General features: G+C 43.3%; 1 protein-coding gene across 3 annotated transcripts in view; it reads right to left on the reverse strand.

Moving 5' to 3' along the window:
* Positions 1–16,921, reverse strand: part of Pigu (phosphatidylinositol glycan anchor biosynthesis class U) — a 71,228-nt gene that overhangs the window by 36,013 nt on the left and 18,294 nt on the right. For all 3 annotated transcript variants that reach the window (XM_032904515.1, XM_032904516.1, XM_032904518.1), the window contains exons 3-6: positions 15,861–15,920; positions 14,560–14,622; positions 10,828–10,937; positions 7,791–7,891 (exon numbers count right to left, since the gene is read on the reverse strand). In XM_032904515.1, coding sequence (XP_032760406.1) covers positions 7,791–7,891; positions 10,828–10,937; positions 14,560–14,622; positions 15,861–15,920 — 334 coding nt within the window. The remainder of the gene's footprint in view (positions 1–7,790; positions 7,892–10,827; positions 10,938–14,559; positions 14,623–15,860; positions 15,921–16,921) is intronic.

Consider the following 16,921-nt stretch of genomic DNA (forward strand, 5'->3'; position numbering starts at 1 on the left):
TTTCCAAATGCTGGGTCCTTAGGCAGAGACACCACCTCTAGTTTATCAAGTGCTAGTTATCATCACGACAGGCACTCTGCCAACTGTGCTACATCCCCAGCCCAGTTTTATATTTTGTGTTACACCTGATATACTTAAATGTTGCAATCTACCATATAAAGTCACAACAGGCAGGGAGAAATCAGAGCATGAAGGGCTTAGTTCCAAAAATAATCCGAAACAAATATATACACGTCTACAAGTGAAATAATGTCTAACCAGGAAGACCTGTGACAAGAGGGATAGGAGTTTTACCCCTACTGATACAACTTACTAGTATTTGCAAGTACAGCCCATATAAGCTCTAGGTTTCATGAGCAAAACGTCACCTTTGGCCTGATCACAGGCAAAAACATTAGGATAAGTCAGCTAAGTAGATGCAGGGCCAGCTGCTGTATCGGGGAATGGCATTTCCCAATCTAACTCTGAATAAGTTTTCCAGCTCCGTATCAGGGTGGGGGCCACAACAAGCCTCGGCAAGAAGGTGCCTCTAGGGACGGCACCTTCCTGAGGGCCTGGGTAAGTGACACAACAGCAGGCCAGAGCAGAAGACAGACAGAAGTTGGAATGAGACAAGAAGCCAGTGGCCTGGCTCAGGATATAGATGTAGCAAGGGATATGTAGTCAGAGACTGGGTTGTAGACAGTGACCTGTCCCAGGGCGGGCAGGCAGTGGAGCAGACCAGAATACTGGCCAAAAGGGCTGAGGTCCCAGAGGACTATCAGAAAAGGAAATTGCACCAGCATGTGAGGCAACAGGAGGCAGAGGAACGGCTCGGGGCAGGCCCAGCGCACTCACATCTCTTGCCAACTGGGCTCTTTTAACAGGAAAGGCTGTCTCAAAGTAGTCTAAGCAGACTAGTGGGGAAACTTCAAGCATTACTTTGTTCCAAACAGAACCGTGAGCAGGCCACATGTCATAAACTGCAGGCTTTTCTTTTCTCTTTTTTTAAAGATTTACTTATTCATTTATTATATATAAGTACACTGTAGCTGTCTTCAGACACACCAGAAGAGGGCATCTGATTTCACTACAGATGGTTGTGAGCCACCATGTGGTTGCTGGGAATTGAACTCAGGACCTCTGGAAGAGCAGTCAGTGCTCTTAACTGCTGAGCCATCTCTCCAGCCCCCAACTGCAGGCTTTTCAATCACTATTACATCCCCATCTTACAGATCAGGAAGTGGAGATACAGGAGGACAGAAGCCTAAACAATCCCCTTCCAGACTCCCCTGTCTCTCTGCAGCACCATGCTGAGCTCAGCTATGATAAACGGTGTGAGACTTGTCTCAGAAAGCCAATAAAGTCAGTGAGAGTGAGTTATATTAGCTTTAATTTTTACTGTTTATACAATGCGACAGAAACAGGGCTTGAAGAATGTACAACTAATCCAGTTTTACTGAATAAATTATTACTAGGCATTACTTGAAGAATCAAAGTGGTTCAGAGAGAATTCGGCTAAGAGAGAATTCTTCGAATACTTTAATAGATTAGGAACACCGTGATAGTCTCTATTTATAGCAGACAACAGGGGAAAAAAAATGTCCAGCAACAGGGAAGAGCCCGGCTTCAAAACAAATGTCCATGAGACATGGAGATAAGGTAGGGTGGAGAAAGACTTGCTTTTTGTTTGGTATAAATTTATTTTATTCTTACCAAGTGCTTGAACTATTTCTAATCTTTAAAATTAAAATGAAAATTACAAAGAAAATGACAAGTGTGTGCTTTACGTCTGTATTACTTTAGAAAGAACCCCAGCACACAAAATTTATGCAGTGCTGGGAATTGAACTTATGGCTTCGTGCATGACAGGCAAGTGCTCTACTGAGTGAGGGCTACACACCCAACCCTCTGTATTGCTCTAGGACAGGCTCTCAAAAGAACAAATAACCAGGCATGGTGGCCCATGCCTTTAATCACAGCACTCAGGAAGCAGAGGCAGGCAGATCCCCGTAAGTTCGAGATCAGCCTCATTTAAACAGTGAGTTCCAGACAGCCAGAGCTACACAAAGAGGCGCTGTCTCAAAAACAAAAGGCAGAATAAATTTAAAAATACAAACATCTTAAGATTACTGATAAATAGCCTCCCAGGAGGGTCACACAAATTTGTTGAGCCAACTTGCAATGTTCATAAAATATTAAACAAAATTGTGTGTATAACATTTTAAAATGACTGTGAATTTATTCAACAGAAATCAAGGCATACGGTAAAAACCCTCTCTGTGGTACCAAGACTATAGCTCTGAGATTTTCTTAGAACCATTTTCCCCACGAGTTTAAAGAACAATTATCTGTCTGTGCACAGGAGTGTGGGAGCCATGGAGAACTTGTGAGAGTTGTGTCTGTCTCTCCTTCCATCGTGCAGGTCCTGGGAATCAAATTCAGACGGTCACTTGGTGGCAGGCTCCTTCGCCTGCTAAGCCGACATGACAGGTCTTCCTAAGCAGGAACATGCTCCTCGGAGCCCAGGCCGGCCTCAGACTCCTCACTGTACTGCTGAGGATGACCGTGAAATCCTGACTCTCACACGTCTACCTCCCCAAACCTGAGATTACCGCATGTGCTACTACGACTGGCATTTCTTTTAAAATTTTGAATTAGGGTCTAAGTTGGTTGGCTGGCTCTCTGGTGCACTATGTAAGCAAAGGCGGGTCTTGAACTTAGGACCCTACTGCCTTCAACTTCTAAGTAGCTCTTTAAAGGGACATATCAATACTAATAACAAGAATAACAGTCATAATAATAATAATAATAATAATAATAATAATAATAATAAACAAAAGTGACATTTTTAGCACTGGTCAAGGTGACACACATCTGTATTCCAGCTACGTAGGGGGCTGAGCAAGAAGGATCCCTAGAACCCAAAGCTTAAAGCTAACCTAGACGACCCCACAAGAGCTCTAACAAGGTTAAAACAAAACAAAACAATTAGAAAGGTGACATTTCCCAAGGCATGTTCTTCTGGTTGATGTAACATATATCCTTTATTTTGGTGGACACTAGGTATCTTTATAAGGGACAGCCTATCTGAGCTTAACATCTAGAGACAGATACTGAGGCAGGGAATAAAGAGAGAAAAACTCTTTATTGTTAAGAACTGTCTCTTGCAAAAATGACCACAACCTTCATAACAACATCAGAATTTCTTCACTGGAGATTGAAGCTAGGGGCTTTATGCATGCTATACAAGTACTCTACCACTGAGCTATATCCCAGACTGTAATTATTATAAATAACCCAATAAATAAAACTGAAAGGCCTAAAGAAAGAACATCAGAAGCAGCCCAGAAGAAACAATGTCTTAGGAAGAGCTAAGTCATTTTTATGAGCTACCCTGCAAAGGTTAGTACACTGTACATAAACGGTTCCATGGTATCTGATGTTACATGGTGAGTATTTATAGACCTTACAAATGATTTAGCAATAGTATTTGAAAATAAGAATACCTATGATAGGGGTTGGGGATTTAGCTCAGGGGGAGAGCACTTGCCTAGGAAGCGCAAGGTCCTGGGTTCGGTCCCCAGCTCCGAAAAAAAAAACCAAAAAAAAAAAAAAAAAAAAAGAATACCTATGATATGATATGAATATATCTTTTTTTTTGGAGCTGAGGACCGAACCCAGGGCCTTGTGCTTCCTAGGCAAGCGCTCTACCACTGAGCTAAATCCCCAACTCCCATGAATATATGATAAGAATACAAATTTAGCAACAAATTTAAAATATCATGAGCTGGTAGGTTCCATTTCTAGAGCTGATTATTAAGAAAATACCTGGTTGTGAATGCAAAAAATTAACACACATGACAAAGCTAATTGTAGTGTTATTTAAGTAGCTAAATATCAGAAAACCACCCAAATACTGAACAGTAGAAATTGATTAAAGAATTTCTAAGCTGAGCATGACAGCTGAAACACACCTGTAACACTGCACTCAGGAAGCTGAGGCATTCGGAATCAAGCTTGGGCTACAGCGTGAATTTAAAGTCTATCTGGGTTAAATACAAAACCTCTTCTCAAAAATAAATAAACAGATAAGCAAATAAACAAATAGGTGTTAAAGGGAGTGGGGGTCCTGAAGAAATGGCTCAGTGATTAGGAGACCCAAGTTCAATTCCCAGCACTCACAGCCATTGTTAACTCCAGCTCCAAGGATCCGCCACTCTCTTCTGAGTGCACGGCCCTCACACACACGTGTACATGATTAAAACTTAAAAAGAAGCGCCACGTATTCGTCCACACACTGGGCTAGCACTCAGTAATAACAGACTCAGCGATGAAAGTGGCACATGTCCTTAATCCTGGCACTTGAGAGGCCACCCTGGTCTACACGGCAGGTTTGAGGTCAGGGCTACACAGTGAGACTCTGCCTTAAGGAAAAAACAAATTCAGATAGGGTTCTTGAGGCGGCTCAACAGGCTTGGCACACTAGCCTGACTGCATGAGTTCAATGCTCAGAGTCCACAGGGAAGGTGAAAACCAAACCCCAAAAGTTGTTTTCTTACCTCAAGCGTGCTGTGGCATGCACACGTGCTCACACATACTCAGACACATACAATACAATTTATAAAAAAAACAAAAAAATATGGATATGATCACTGTGAATCCCAGCACTCAGAAGACTAGAGAGAAGACCGTAGGTTCAAGGCCAGCCTGGATACAGTTTGGGAAGGATTAGGAGGTGTGGCTTTGTTAGGGTGGGTGTGTCTCTAGGGTCTTTGAGGTTTCTAAAGACACATGCCATTCCCAGTGTGCTCTCTGCTTCTGTCTGTGGGTCTGGATGTGAGCTCTCAGCGGCCGGTCCATGCCTGTTATCTGCTGCCATGCTCCTGCCATGACGGTGAAGGGCTCATACCTCTAGAACTGCAGGCTCAAATAAACATTCTCTTCTATCAGTTGCCTTGGTCATGGTACTTTGTCATAGCAACAGAAAAGTGACTAATACAAAACAAACCAACAGACAAAATGCTCGCTGGTATATACACGGGACCATGTTTCTAGCTTCAGTTCTCCCTCCCTCCCTATGCACAGACTTTCTGTCAACTTTATAATGCCTTCCCATGTTTTTTTGTTGTTGTTTTGTTTTTCTGTTTGTTTTGTTTTGTTTTTTAGTTAGGGTCCCACTGAAACTCAAACTGGCCTAGGACTCACTATTAACAGACAAGGTTATCCTTTAATTTCTATCAATACTCCTGCCTCTGACTTCTGGGAACTAAAATTACAGCCACATGTCACCACAACTGGCCCAAGTGTTATATTTTGATTAATGGGATATTAATATATATGATGTTACCAAAAACTTTAAAAAGTCATGCCTGATTGGACTTGATGTCTACTATGTATCTCCCATTCCTAGAAGAACAAGATGCTTAAGTTAGTCCCCTCATGCAAAAGGATGACAGACATAGAGTGGGGTCCTACCTACATTAGCAAACTCCAGCCAGCTGCTGATGTACAAATGACCCACGGTGAAACTGATGGCAAGTCACATCCATATACGCCAGCTGATCTACATGTCGGCTGTGACAAACCACGAACAAGGCAACTGAAAGCACAGGCTAAGGTTTTGTGGCTGCTTCAGTTGAGTTTGAAGTGGTCTGTTAAATAACCTTTTATTTGGGGCTGGCGGGCAGAACGGCAGGAAGGATCTCACTACAGAGCTCTGGTTATCCTGAACTCAGTATGTATATCAGCCTGGCCTTGAACTCACAAAACTCCACCTGCCTCTACTTCTCAAGTATGGGGATTAAAGACATGTGCCACCACACTTGGCCAAAATAATATTTTCTGTGGCACTATTTATGCCATAGAAATACCTAAAAGTCTGAAAGAAAAGTGGGAGAAAACTAGAACTATATAACCCCTATGTAGATGGAAAAGACTTTCGGTTAAAATGGCAGATCAATCATATGTATTATACTTTATCTCATTAAAATGACAGTATATAAGTATTAGTAAAACTAGCATTAAACCACCAAGAACAGATTCTAAAAAATAGTCTTTATAAGGTGTTAACCTTTATTTTTATGTTATATGTATGGGTGCTCTGCCTGTATATGTCTGTATACCACATGTATACAGTGCCCATAAGGCTCAGGAGAGAACACTGGATCCATTAGGGCTGGAGTTACAGATGGTTGTGAAGACACCATGTAGGTGCTGGGAATCCAGCTCAGGTTCTCTGAAAGAGCAGCCAATGCTCTTAATTGCTGAGCCATCTTTCCAGCCTCCGTGCCCCAATTTTTAAAAACTGGGTATAGTGACAAACAGCTATAACTCCAGCACTGGGTAGATAAAAGGCACTGTAAGGGCAGTATGGGCTACAAATTGAGTTCCAGATAAACCTAGGCTGCAAATTGAGACCCTGTCTCAAAGAAACAAAAATGTACATTTAGGGGCTAGAGAGATGGCTCAATAATCAATGGTGACTCATACCTACAATCCCAGTACTTGAGAGACAGAGGCAGGCGGATCTCTGAGAGTTCAGGCCAGCCTAGTCTACATATTGAGTTCTGGGCCAGCCATGTCTGCATCGTGAGACACTGTCTCAAAACAACAAGCAAGCAAGACGCCTCAATGGGGAAAGGCGTCTGTGAAAAACTGATGACCTAAATTCCATCCCAGAATCCACAAAAAAGTAGAAGGAGAGAACTAACCAAAGTTAGAGTCCTCTACTATACACACGTGAGCCATGGCATGTGTGTCCCTACAAACACATCATACACACACATAGTAATAACAGATAAGAGTAAAAGCAAAACAAAAACTATTCCAGGAAAAATAAGACATGGCATAAGACTAGAGCAATCACATAGAAAAAAGCAAAAGTAGTAATAGAAAATAAAAGTGATAATGGTTGCTACCTTGCCCAGCAGTGAGTAACATACAGTGCTGTGAAATGTGAGTTCTGACCACAGGTTTGTTTATTTACTGGTGCTAGAGTATAAAGCAAGAGCTTATCCACACATGCTAAGTGCATACTAACACCAAGTCACACACTCAGCCCGACTACTGATTTCATCAAAACTGAGATATAAGAAAATCAAACAAAGAGGAGGCAGAAATATTGCTACAAAAGTCCTATGAGAAATCTCCACTTCTCATCATGGAACGTGATTAACAATGCCTGAAACGTTATCATTCATCATAAGGTAACTACGTGGTTCAGAAACACAGAAGTAAGAACAGCAAAGTATTGCTCCAAAGAAGATGAACTAGGCGGAGGCGAGGGCTCAAGCCTGTGACTCCGGCACTTGGGAGGTGGAGGCAGGAGGATCAGTAGTTCAAAGTCATCCTCCCTTAGCCTAACTCACAACAGCAAAGACCGGCCCTCACATCCTACAGTCAGGATTGATTCTTCCTTCTTCCTGACCCGCATGTACAGAATGAGAGTCAATAGACACGAAGCTGGACTGAGTTACAGAAGACTGACATGCTCATAGAACTTGTTTGGAACTCTTGAAAAATTATGTCAACAGTGATTCTCTGAGTGGTAGATTTTTAGAACTTTACCTTTTTTTTCTCTTTGTTTATCTAAATTTTCTATAATAATCTTATGTTATTTGTACATAATTTTTAAATGTATTTTTTTTCTTTTTGAGACAAGTTTTTGCTATATAGTAAAGGCTGGCCTTGAATTCCAGATCCTTCTGTCTCAGCCTCCCAGATGTGATAATAAGTATGTGCTATCGTGTCAGCTTGTGCATGCGTGTAATAAAACCCTGCATCTCTTATATTCTTCTGAAATGCCTTACCTTTTATTGTGGTCAAAATGAAGAAAGCAATGAGGGTGTTGTTGATGGCGCAGGTAGACTTGGCAACACAAGACAAGATCGTGTAGGGATTCAGGAGATAGCTAGGGAAAACACACAGATCTGTCATTAGCAAACCTGATCAGTGGGCCAGGGCCCTGGCTACCACAACCATGAAGTTCAACTCACTTATGGAAAGGAAGAAAGTTTCTTAGTCAATCATCCCAAACAGAAGAGGATAAATAAAGAGGATAAATAAAGGCACTCAGCAAAATCATATATAATATATGCAAAGCTGTTATGTTTCTATTAAAGATCCTATAAACCAGCAAAAATATTCTAGCTTTTATTCTGTTTTTAGTGTTTTCTTTTACACCGTTGTGTGGTTTTTTGGTCTCATGCGGCACAGCCAGCCTTGAACTGGTGATGACCCTGCATTCCCACCCTCTGGCTTCCACCTTGTCAGTGCTGGGATCTCAAGTGTGTACCTCCCGGCCAGCAACATTGTCCTGCTTTTGTAGATGAGGAAACTGAGACTCACTGATTAAATAACTTGTCCAAGCTTTTAAAGCTATTAAATATACTCAAAAAATCAAGTCTTCCTGGTTCTAAAGCCAGCATTCTTTCTAATAAGCCCTCTTCATAGTCAAGCAGTATCTCCTGAGCCAGACCCACGAACCAAGTATCCTCCTAATTCTACAAGTTAGTTGGCACAGAACTTCACAGGACATCTTGACCTCCCATTATGAAAGAGTTAAACTGGAGTCTTTCCCTGCTAAGGTGGGAAGGAATGGAATCAGAAAATGAATCTAAAGTGTTGGAAAGTCTTACACAGTCAAAATGGATTCTCTTTATTTCTGTCCTGCTTCTACAAAAAAATCTGCACCACCTAAAATGAAAATAAATAACAAAACTAATAGTAAAGTAAAACCAGCCGTAATCAAGACCAGGGGAAATATATAAGAAGAAAATAGAACAAAAAGCTAAGAAAACCAAAGAGCTACAGCTGGACAATAACAGCCTCAGACAGGTCTACAGCTGTACAGTAACCAACCTCAGACAGGCCTACAGCTGTACAGTAATAATCTTGGACAGGCCTACAGCTGGACAGTAACAACCTCAGACAGGCCTACAGCTGGACAATAACAACCTCGGACAGGGCTACAGCTGGACAATAACAACCTCGGACAGGGCTACAGCTGGACAATAACAACCTCAGACAGGCCTACAGCTGGACAGTAATAACCTCGGACAGGCCTACAGCTGGACAGTAACAACCTCAGACAGGCCTACAGCTGGACAGTAACAACCTCAGACAGGGCTACAGCTGGACAATAACAACCTCAGACAGGGCTACAGCTGGACAGTAACAACCTCAGACAGGCCTACAGCTGGACAGTAACAACCTCAGACAGGCCTACAGCTGGACAGTAACAACCTCAGACAGGCCTACAGCTGGACAATAACAGCCTCAGACAGGTCTACAGCTGGACAATAACAGCTTCAGACAGGCCTACAGCTGGACAATAACAGCCTCAGACAGGTCTACAGCTGGACAATAACAGCTTCAGACAGGCCTACAGCTGGACAGTAACAACCTCAGACCTGACTGAGTTTCCCACCAGACAAAGGAAGAAAGGCTAGTTACATAATTCTGATTATCTTAGAAAAAGATTATAATAATTATTCCCAAGTAAAGACCTTAAGTCTAATACTACTTCCTATGAATGTAAGATCAGTAGTTCTAAAACCAAATGCCTAAAAACTCTTGGGGGTTTGGTGGGTTTTTGTTTTTTGTTTTTCCAAGCAATCAGACTTGTTACACAACCTTTAAAGAAATGGCTGCTGCTATTATGAAACTACCCTCAGGGGATACAAGAGTCTATAAGGATTCATTATGTTGCTAAACTTTTGGTCCTATTAAAGTATTTCCCATCAAATTTCTGAAATATGTAGTTGGGAACAGATATGCCAAAATTATCTCATAGGAGAAAAAACACAAAACCTTTTCTAAGTAGGGGGTGACACTAAAGAAGCAGCTGTCTAGACATCTACCTGGAATACTGAATAGGAAATTCATACACAGAGCAAAGGCTCCTAAAATGTACCCCACACCATCCCACAGAATACCTAAGTGGTCACCAAGGCTGACCTTGAACCTCTGATCTTCCTGCCCTTTTCCCAAGTGGTAGGGTTACAGACAAGCACCACCATGCCCAGTTTATTTGGTGCTGAGGATCAAACCTTGTAAGCTATGCAAGCATGCCTCTAGCCAGGCTCCCTCCACAGAATACTGCTACATAGCACAGATTAGCCTCAAACTCTGTCTTCCCTCCATAGGCCCTGTGGCTGGGATCACAAACATGTGACACCGTATCCAGCTTCTAATTCTAAAAAATTCTAAGGGCATGTTTTACCATGAGGAAATTTATGTTTTGTTTAGTATGTGTTCCTAGAAACTAGCATGTTATTAATATCTGGTGACTACTGGCTGATTAAATAATTCATCTTGCCTATCTCAGAAACACAGATGAGAATGATCTGAGAGGATCATACTCACTGGGGCATTAATTACTCCTAGAGAATTCTTTCTTAAAGTGTCAGCCACTGCCACTCTTCCAAGCTGGTCACCTAGCCCAGTGTTCTAAATTATAACCAGGGAACTTAATTATACATAAAATATAGAAACTATGTGAGACAGCAGCACACAAAGACCAAAATCTTATTCAAGACACCACTAATAAAGGACTACCATTTTTTAGAAACACTAGTTATAATCAGGTTGGAGTCCAGGCCAGCACTGAGTCAGAAGGCCTTTGTGAAGGGTTTGATTGTGCGTGCCCCTGTGTGAGTCTTTGTCTCAACAGAGACAGAATGGCTCTGTCTCTCTTGCTGGCCAAACCCCAGTTGTGCAAGAGAAGTACAGCAAATACTGGATGACTAAGACTGCAAATCTCTACAACTACAACATGGGAAGAGTCTCGTCAGGTTTTCCCTGCGTCTGTTGGCACTGAGTTCTGATTCGTGGGGGAGTACTCACAACAGGGCCACTTTCAGAGGGATGTAGCGCATTTCCATAGGGGTTCGGATGAGTTCGGCCACATCTGGGGCATACTGGTCCAGCTCTAGGAGAAGTTTCTGCTTTTTAAACTAGAGGTGGGAGAGGACGCACAAGACACACAAAACAGATGATTTGCCACTGCTTTCAGGATGAAGACAAAAATCTTTGCCCTGGTCCACACCGCAGCCCGTCCTGCTCTGCTTCTTCAGGCTCCTCACTCAGTCCCCCACCTAACCCCAAGTCCCAGCGCACGAACAGGCAATGCTCCTCGTGACCCCAGGGCTCTCCCCTAGCTGACTCCCACACAGCCTTGAGACCAGCTCCGCCTTCCCTTCCCAGGAAGGGGTGCACTCCTTTAGTGTGGATACACAAACACTCTCACAGCAGCACTTCTGACTGCTGCCTGGCTCCTCCCTAGAGTGTAAGTTCCACACGGGTTTGGGTTATTTAACTTGTTCTCTGTGTATGCCTAACACTTAGCACAGGGGGCAAATGCATGGATTAATGTATGGCAAAAGCCACTTAGTCACTCTGGGAGGTACCATCAGTGGTGGCAGGGCTTAAAAGCTCCATCAGCAAAACATGTCCAAGCAGTTTCAGGGATCCGGACGCACAGTGTCTCAGGTTCCCTTCCTCATTCTTCTGTCAAAGGTTTGTTTGTTTGACCTTTTATACTGGCATGGAGGAGTGTGAAGGAATTATGATGAAGGCAGGGACTAGAATGGCTGGGGAGCTAAAGAGTTAGGATGCAGTCACACAGGGGTGGAAAGCTCTTTGTTCCCCCTTGTATCCCAACAGAGTCTCGGATGTGGGCTCCGAAAAAGAAACATCATTGCAGAAAAGGACAGATTAGACTAATGTTCCTTTTGCCAAAATCAACTGGCTACTGTAGGTCAGCATTCATGTCCCTCAGGCTGATGGGAAAGAAGGGCTGGCTGTGGAGTCCCCTCAGAACCAGTGTTCCAGGATGCTATGCAAGACTACAGGGACAAAAATCTCAAATCCTACCAAGACAAATATTCTCAGACTATAAAGATCCTTTTAACAAACAGAGACCTTTTAAATGTAATCTTTATTTATCCTTTGATATGTCAGACATGTACACAGTATTTTAACCACAGCCAGCCCCCAGGGCTCTCTTAACGATCGCTCACTCCTGCCGTACTCCAACCTAACACGTCCCTCTCTACTTTATTTTATTTTATGTATATGGGTGTCTTGCTGGCACATGTCTGTGAACATGCGTGCCTGAAGCCCCTAAAGACCAAAAGAGGGCTTTGGATCCCCTGGAACTGGAATTCTGAACAGTTGTGAGCTGCCATGTAGGTGCTGGGAATTGAACCTGAGTTCTCTAGAAGAGCAATCAGTGCTCTTAATCACTGATTTCTAGAACCCCTCTCTCTCTCTCTCTCTCTCTCTCTCTCTCTCTCTCTCTCTCTCTCTCTCTCTCTCTGTGTGTGTGTGTGTGTGTGTGTGTGTGTGTGAGAGAGAGAGAGAGAGAGAGAGAGAGAGAGAGAGAGAGAGAGCGCAGTTGAGTTTAATTAGCGTGATTTGCATGAGACCAGTGGGAGGCACTACTTACTAGAGCATAAACAACTTACCAGTGGTGATAATACTGAAGGAACGACTCCTCCTCCTTTACAAAGTGGGACCTTTCGGGAATACATGCATTAACATTCTACCTAAACCAGTAATAGTGCACACACCTGTCCTCCCAGCACTCAGGAGGTAGCCCTATTAGGGCTATGCCACTAGTTCAAGGCCAGTATAAACTACATACAGAGGCTCTGTTTAAAAAAACAAACAAGGCCAGCAAAGGGCTGGGAAAGTGAAGGAACTTGCCATCAAGTTCAACAGCAGCTTGAGCTCAGCCCCTGAGACCAATCCCTGCAAGTGGTACTTTGCACGTGTGCCATCACAAGTGCACACATGTAATAAAGCAGGCACAGAGTACAGCTCAGTAGAAGACTGCCTCACATACACAGGACCCTGGGTCTTATGTACTCACTGAAAAGAGAGAAACAGAGCAGTGTATGTGACAGTCGTCCTGTGGACTGCTACTTTCAGCGTTCTTATGAAGGTGATCACAAATCTAGGTCCACTTGAGCTCTGTACCAAGACCCTGCCTCAAAACATAGCAACAGAAAGGCTGGGGAGATGGCTCACTGGCCGTGGGGTTGATCCCCAGCACTACACGAACAAAACAAAAGAGCTGGCATTCAAAATGAGGTCATTTGTGACAGAATGTAGATCAACCTCACTCTAACCAAGAGATCCAATGTTATAATAATCTGAACTCTGGAAATAGGGAAACAAAAACACTTCGAATTTTAATTCAGTCGTGGGGCCACATGGTGACACTCAATTGTCTGTATCTCCAGGTCCAGAGTATCCAACACCCTCTTCAGACCTCTGCAGGTACAAGGCACACATGTGTCCTCTCAGAAGCCTGGACAAGGAGAATGGTCCCAAGATGTAAGTCTCCTTGGCTATTACATAATTAGGGATAAACTTTATATCAATACTTTTTTCCCCTATTTATTTGTATGTAGGAGCTCACACGTAGCACAGCGTGCTTATGGAGATCATAAGTCACTTGCTGGAGTCAGTTCTCTTCTTCTGTCGTGCGGGTTCCAGGGACTGAGCTCAGGCTGCCAAGACTGGCAGCAGGCATGTTTACTGACTAGGCAATCTTGCCAGCCCAATCTGCCAAATTTTCTAATTGAGATTATTCTGTTAGGGCTTGGGAGTGCGGCTCGGTGGGATGGATGGTGCTTACCTAGCATTTTCCAGGGCCCTGCTTTCAATCTCCAACCCCCAAATTACCGTCTGAAGGAAAACAGATTTATCAACAATGGGAATCCAATTTTACTTCAAGAGGCCTAATACAGTGAGTTAAAGGCTACGTTCATCTTTCCTTTGAAAAAGGGAAGACTTTTCCATGTTTATTTTAGTGGCTGGAGAGACAGTGCAGTGATTAAGAGCACTTGTTCATGCACAAGACCTGGGTTTAATTCCCAGCACCCATATGGTGCCTCACAACCTTCTATCCCTTCAGTTCCAGGGGATCCAACATCTTCTGGTCTCCAGGGCACTGCACGCATGTGGTACACAACCATACTTGCTCACAAAATACCCCCACAAAAATAATAAAATTAAAATAAAAAATAAATACACTAAAATTTAATTTAGATAGTATGTCATTAAGCCCAGGCTAGCCACAAACTGGTATAGAGCAGAGAATGACCCTACTCTTCTCATACAGCCTTTGCCTCCCAAGTGCCGGCACTGCAGGTGTGAGCCAATACAAACATGCCACTTCTCTCTCTCTCTCTCTCTCTCTCTCTCTCTCTCTCTCTCTCTCTCTCTCTCTCTCTCTGTCTCTGTCTATCTCTCCTTCTTTCCGCCCTTCCTTCCTTCCTGTCTTTGAAGTGTGTGTGCCTACATGTGTCTGTGTGTGTAGTAGTGTACGTGTCACTGCACAGAAGTAGAGATCAGAGGATGACTTCCAGTAATCATTTCTCTCTTTCCACCATGTTAGCCCTGAGACAGAACTCACCTGAGGCTTGCTAGCAAAGGCCTTAATCCAATGGCCACCTTAATTTCTTAACATTTTTACATCGTTGGATCTTAAAGGACATGTCTTTTGATTCTTTGCCATAAGTGAGTTACCAAATCCCACCAGCTTTGTCCTACCCGCTAATGACTTACCACAACTTTATTGAAGTCCTGAATTGCAAAATACAGGGCAATAGCAGTGAGGGCATCTGTTATCTGTCAGAGAAAGAGGAGTAATAGGAAACAGCACCAGGTCAGTTCAGGATACTGAAGAACTCCGGGATGGTACTGCACTGACTACCCAGTACCTAACTCAGTCAGGCCAGGCTTACTTAGGGAGATAGGACAACAGATGCCCTGGACTACTATCCAGTCAGTCTGGCGGCCCACATCTCTAGAAAAGCAAGTTAAATGCAAACAAGCCAGGCACTGCAGTTAACCCCTCTGATCCCGGAAGGCTGGGGGCTCTCATGAGGTCAAGATCAGCCTAGGTAACCCAGTGACACTCTGTCTCAAAAAAAAACAAAGCAAAGACGATGTGTTTGCTGTGTATGAAGGTAAGTGGGAGTAATGCCCACTGATCTGTAAGCATCAGGTGCCTCGCACATCCCACGTCTCAATAGACAGCAGCCATTAAAAATAAGGAAGACTTCAGGGTTTCTTTTTTCTTTTCTTTCTTTTGAGGGGCGTGGGGGTTGTGTTTAAGACAAGGCTTCTCTGTATAGCCCTGGCTATTCTGAAACTCTCTCTGTAGACTAGGCTGGCCCCAAACCTAGAGAGTCACATGCCTCTGCCTGAGTGCTGGAATTAAAGGTGTGCGCCACCACCGCCCGCTGACATCAGCGTCCCTTGTATCCTGACCCAGATTTTCAACTCCAGACTAATGTTTCAAGCTGCTCTGCTCTCAAAACTCACCCTGTCATCTCAGTCTTCAATTCTTGTCCTTGAAAACCTCTTCAGCTCCCTCAGAATATCTTGGCAGAATACTTAGGAAACTCAAGATGCCCTCCAACTTGGCACAGTTAAAGCCAATCATAGAATTTGGGGGCTACAAAATTGAAGACTACGTGACCCAGAAACCAAAGAGCACGGAAGTAGAACTGAAGTAGGACTGGTCAGAGTCCCTACCTATTCCTCATACTCCATACCACCACCCCAAAGCCAGGGTACACACTAAAGATATTAAGGCATGGCTCTTGCTTTCTGAGAAACTCCACTTCCTGTTTTACCTTTCAATTTTTTTTTTCTTTATAGACCAGTGTCTCATGGTACAATCCTGGCTGGCCTGGAATCTGCTATGACCAGGCTGGTCTCAAAGATTCAAATGCCTCTGCCTCCCAAGTGTTACAATTAAAGGCCTGTGCCAGCACACCCAGCTCTTCATTTTCTTAAAAACAAACTGTAAATACAAATCTGTATATATAGATATTGATTTTCTCTGGGAAGATACTTACCATAAATACCAAGTCTGCATAGTCAATTAGGAAATGAAAGAGGTATATTATTAATGGAGTCTGTAGGAGAAAAACAAAGATGAAAAAAGTTAAGTTAAACCTTAATGTAATTTATCCATTTCCAAACTGGGGATGGGGAAAAATTTATTCAGCTAAAAAATCTGGTTCTGGGGTTGGGGATTTAGCTCAGTGGTAGAGCGCTTGCCTAGGAAGCGCAAGGCCCTGGGTTCGGTCCCCAGCTCCGAAAAAAAAAAAAAAAAATCAAAATCTGGTTCTTCCTGCAACAGTATCCTGTACTAACTGAAAAACTTAGCATCACACGGTATCGCTGAAACTGTCAACAGAACAGAATAGAGGAGATAACAAAACTTGATGTTAGTTAGAAATTTGCCTGCCATGCTTGGCTTGGTGGTTCACTCCTGCAGTAGATACTCGGGTAGTTGAGGTGAGAAGACAGACTGAACCTAGGAGAAGTTCAAGGCCAGCCTGGGCACTTCAGTTTACCCTATCTGACAAAGTAAATAGGGGCTAAGGATGTAACTCAGTCTGTAAGATGTTTGCTTAGGATACATGAAGCCCCAGGGCTGGTCTCCAGCACTGCAAAAACCCAGTACACTGGTGAGTGCTTATAATCCCAGGACTTAGGTGCAGAGGCCAGGAGGGCAGGAGAATCAGAAGCTCCAGTCGCCTTGGCTATATTGCAAGTTCTATGCTAATCTGGGCTACACGAGGTCCTGTAGGATGTCATACAGGGGAAGGCAGGTACAAGATAAAATGAGGCCTGTCATTGGACAGACATTCACCTGTCATTGCAGGACAACCAGGGCTACATAGAGAAATCCTGTATCAAAACCAAACAACAACGAATGTTAATTCTTCCTGGGAGACTTAGGGAGAAACCCACATGTGAAGCTTGCTGTAATCCCAGCACTTAGGTTGAAGTAGGGTGAAAAATTCAAGACCAACCTGGGCTACACTACAGAAATCTGTCTCAAGAGGAAAAGGTCTTGAGAAAAAGTCACTCACTAATCTTGGCCCACTGCTTTTCCTTTATTTTTAGA

The sequence above is a fragment of the Rattus rattus genome, chromosome 5 (assembly GCF_011064425.1).
Source record: "Rattus rattus isolate New Zealand chromosome 5, Rrattus_CSIRO_v1, whole genome shotgun sequence".
Taxonomy (NCBI): Eukaryota; Metazoa; Chordata; class Mammalia; order Rodentia; family Muridae; genus Rattus; species Rattus rattus.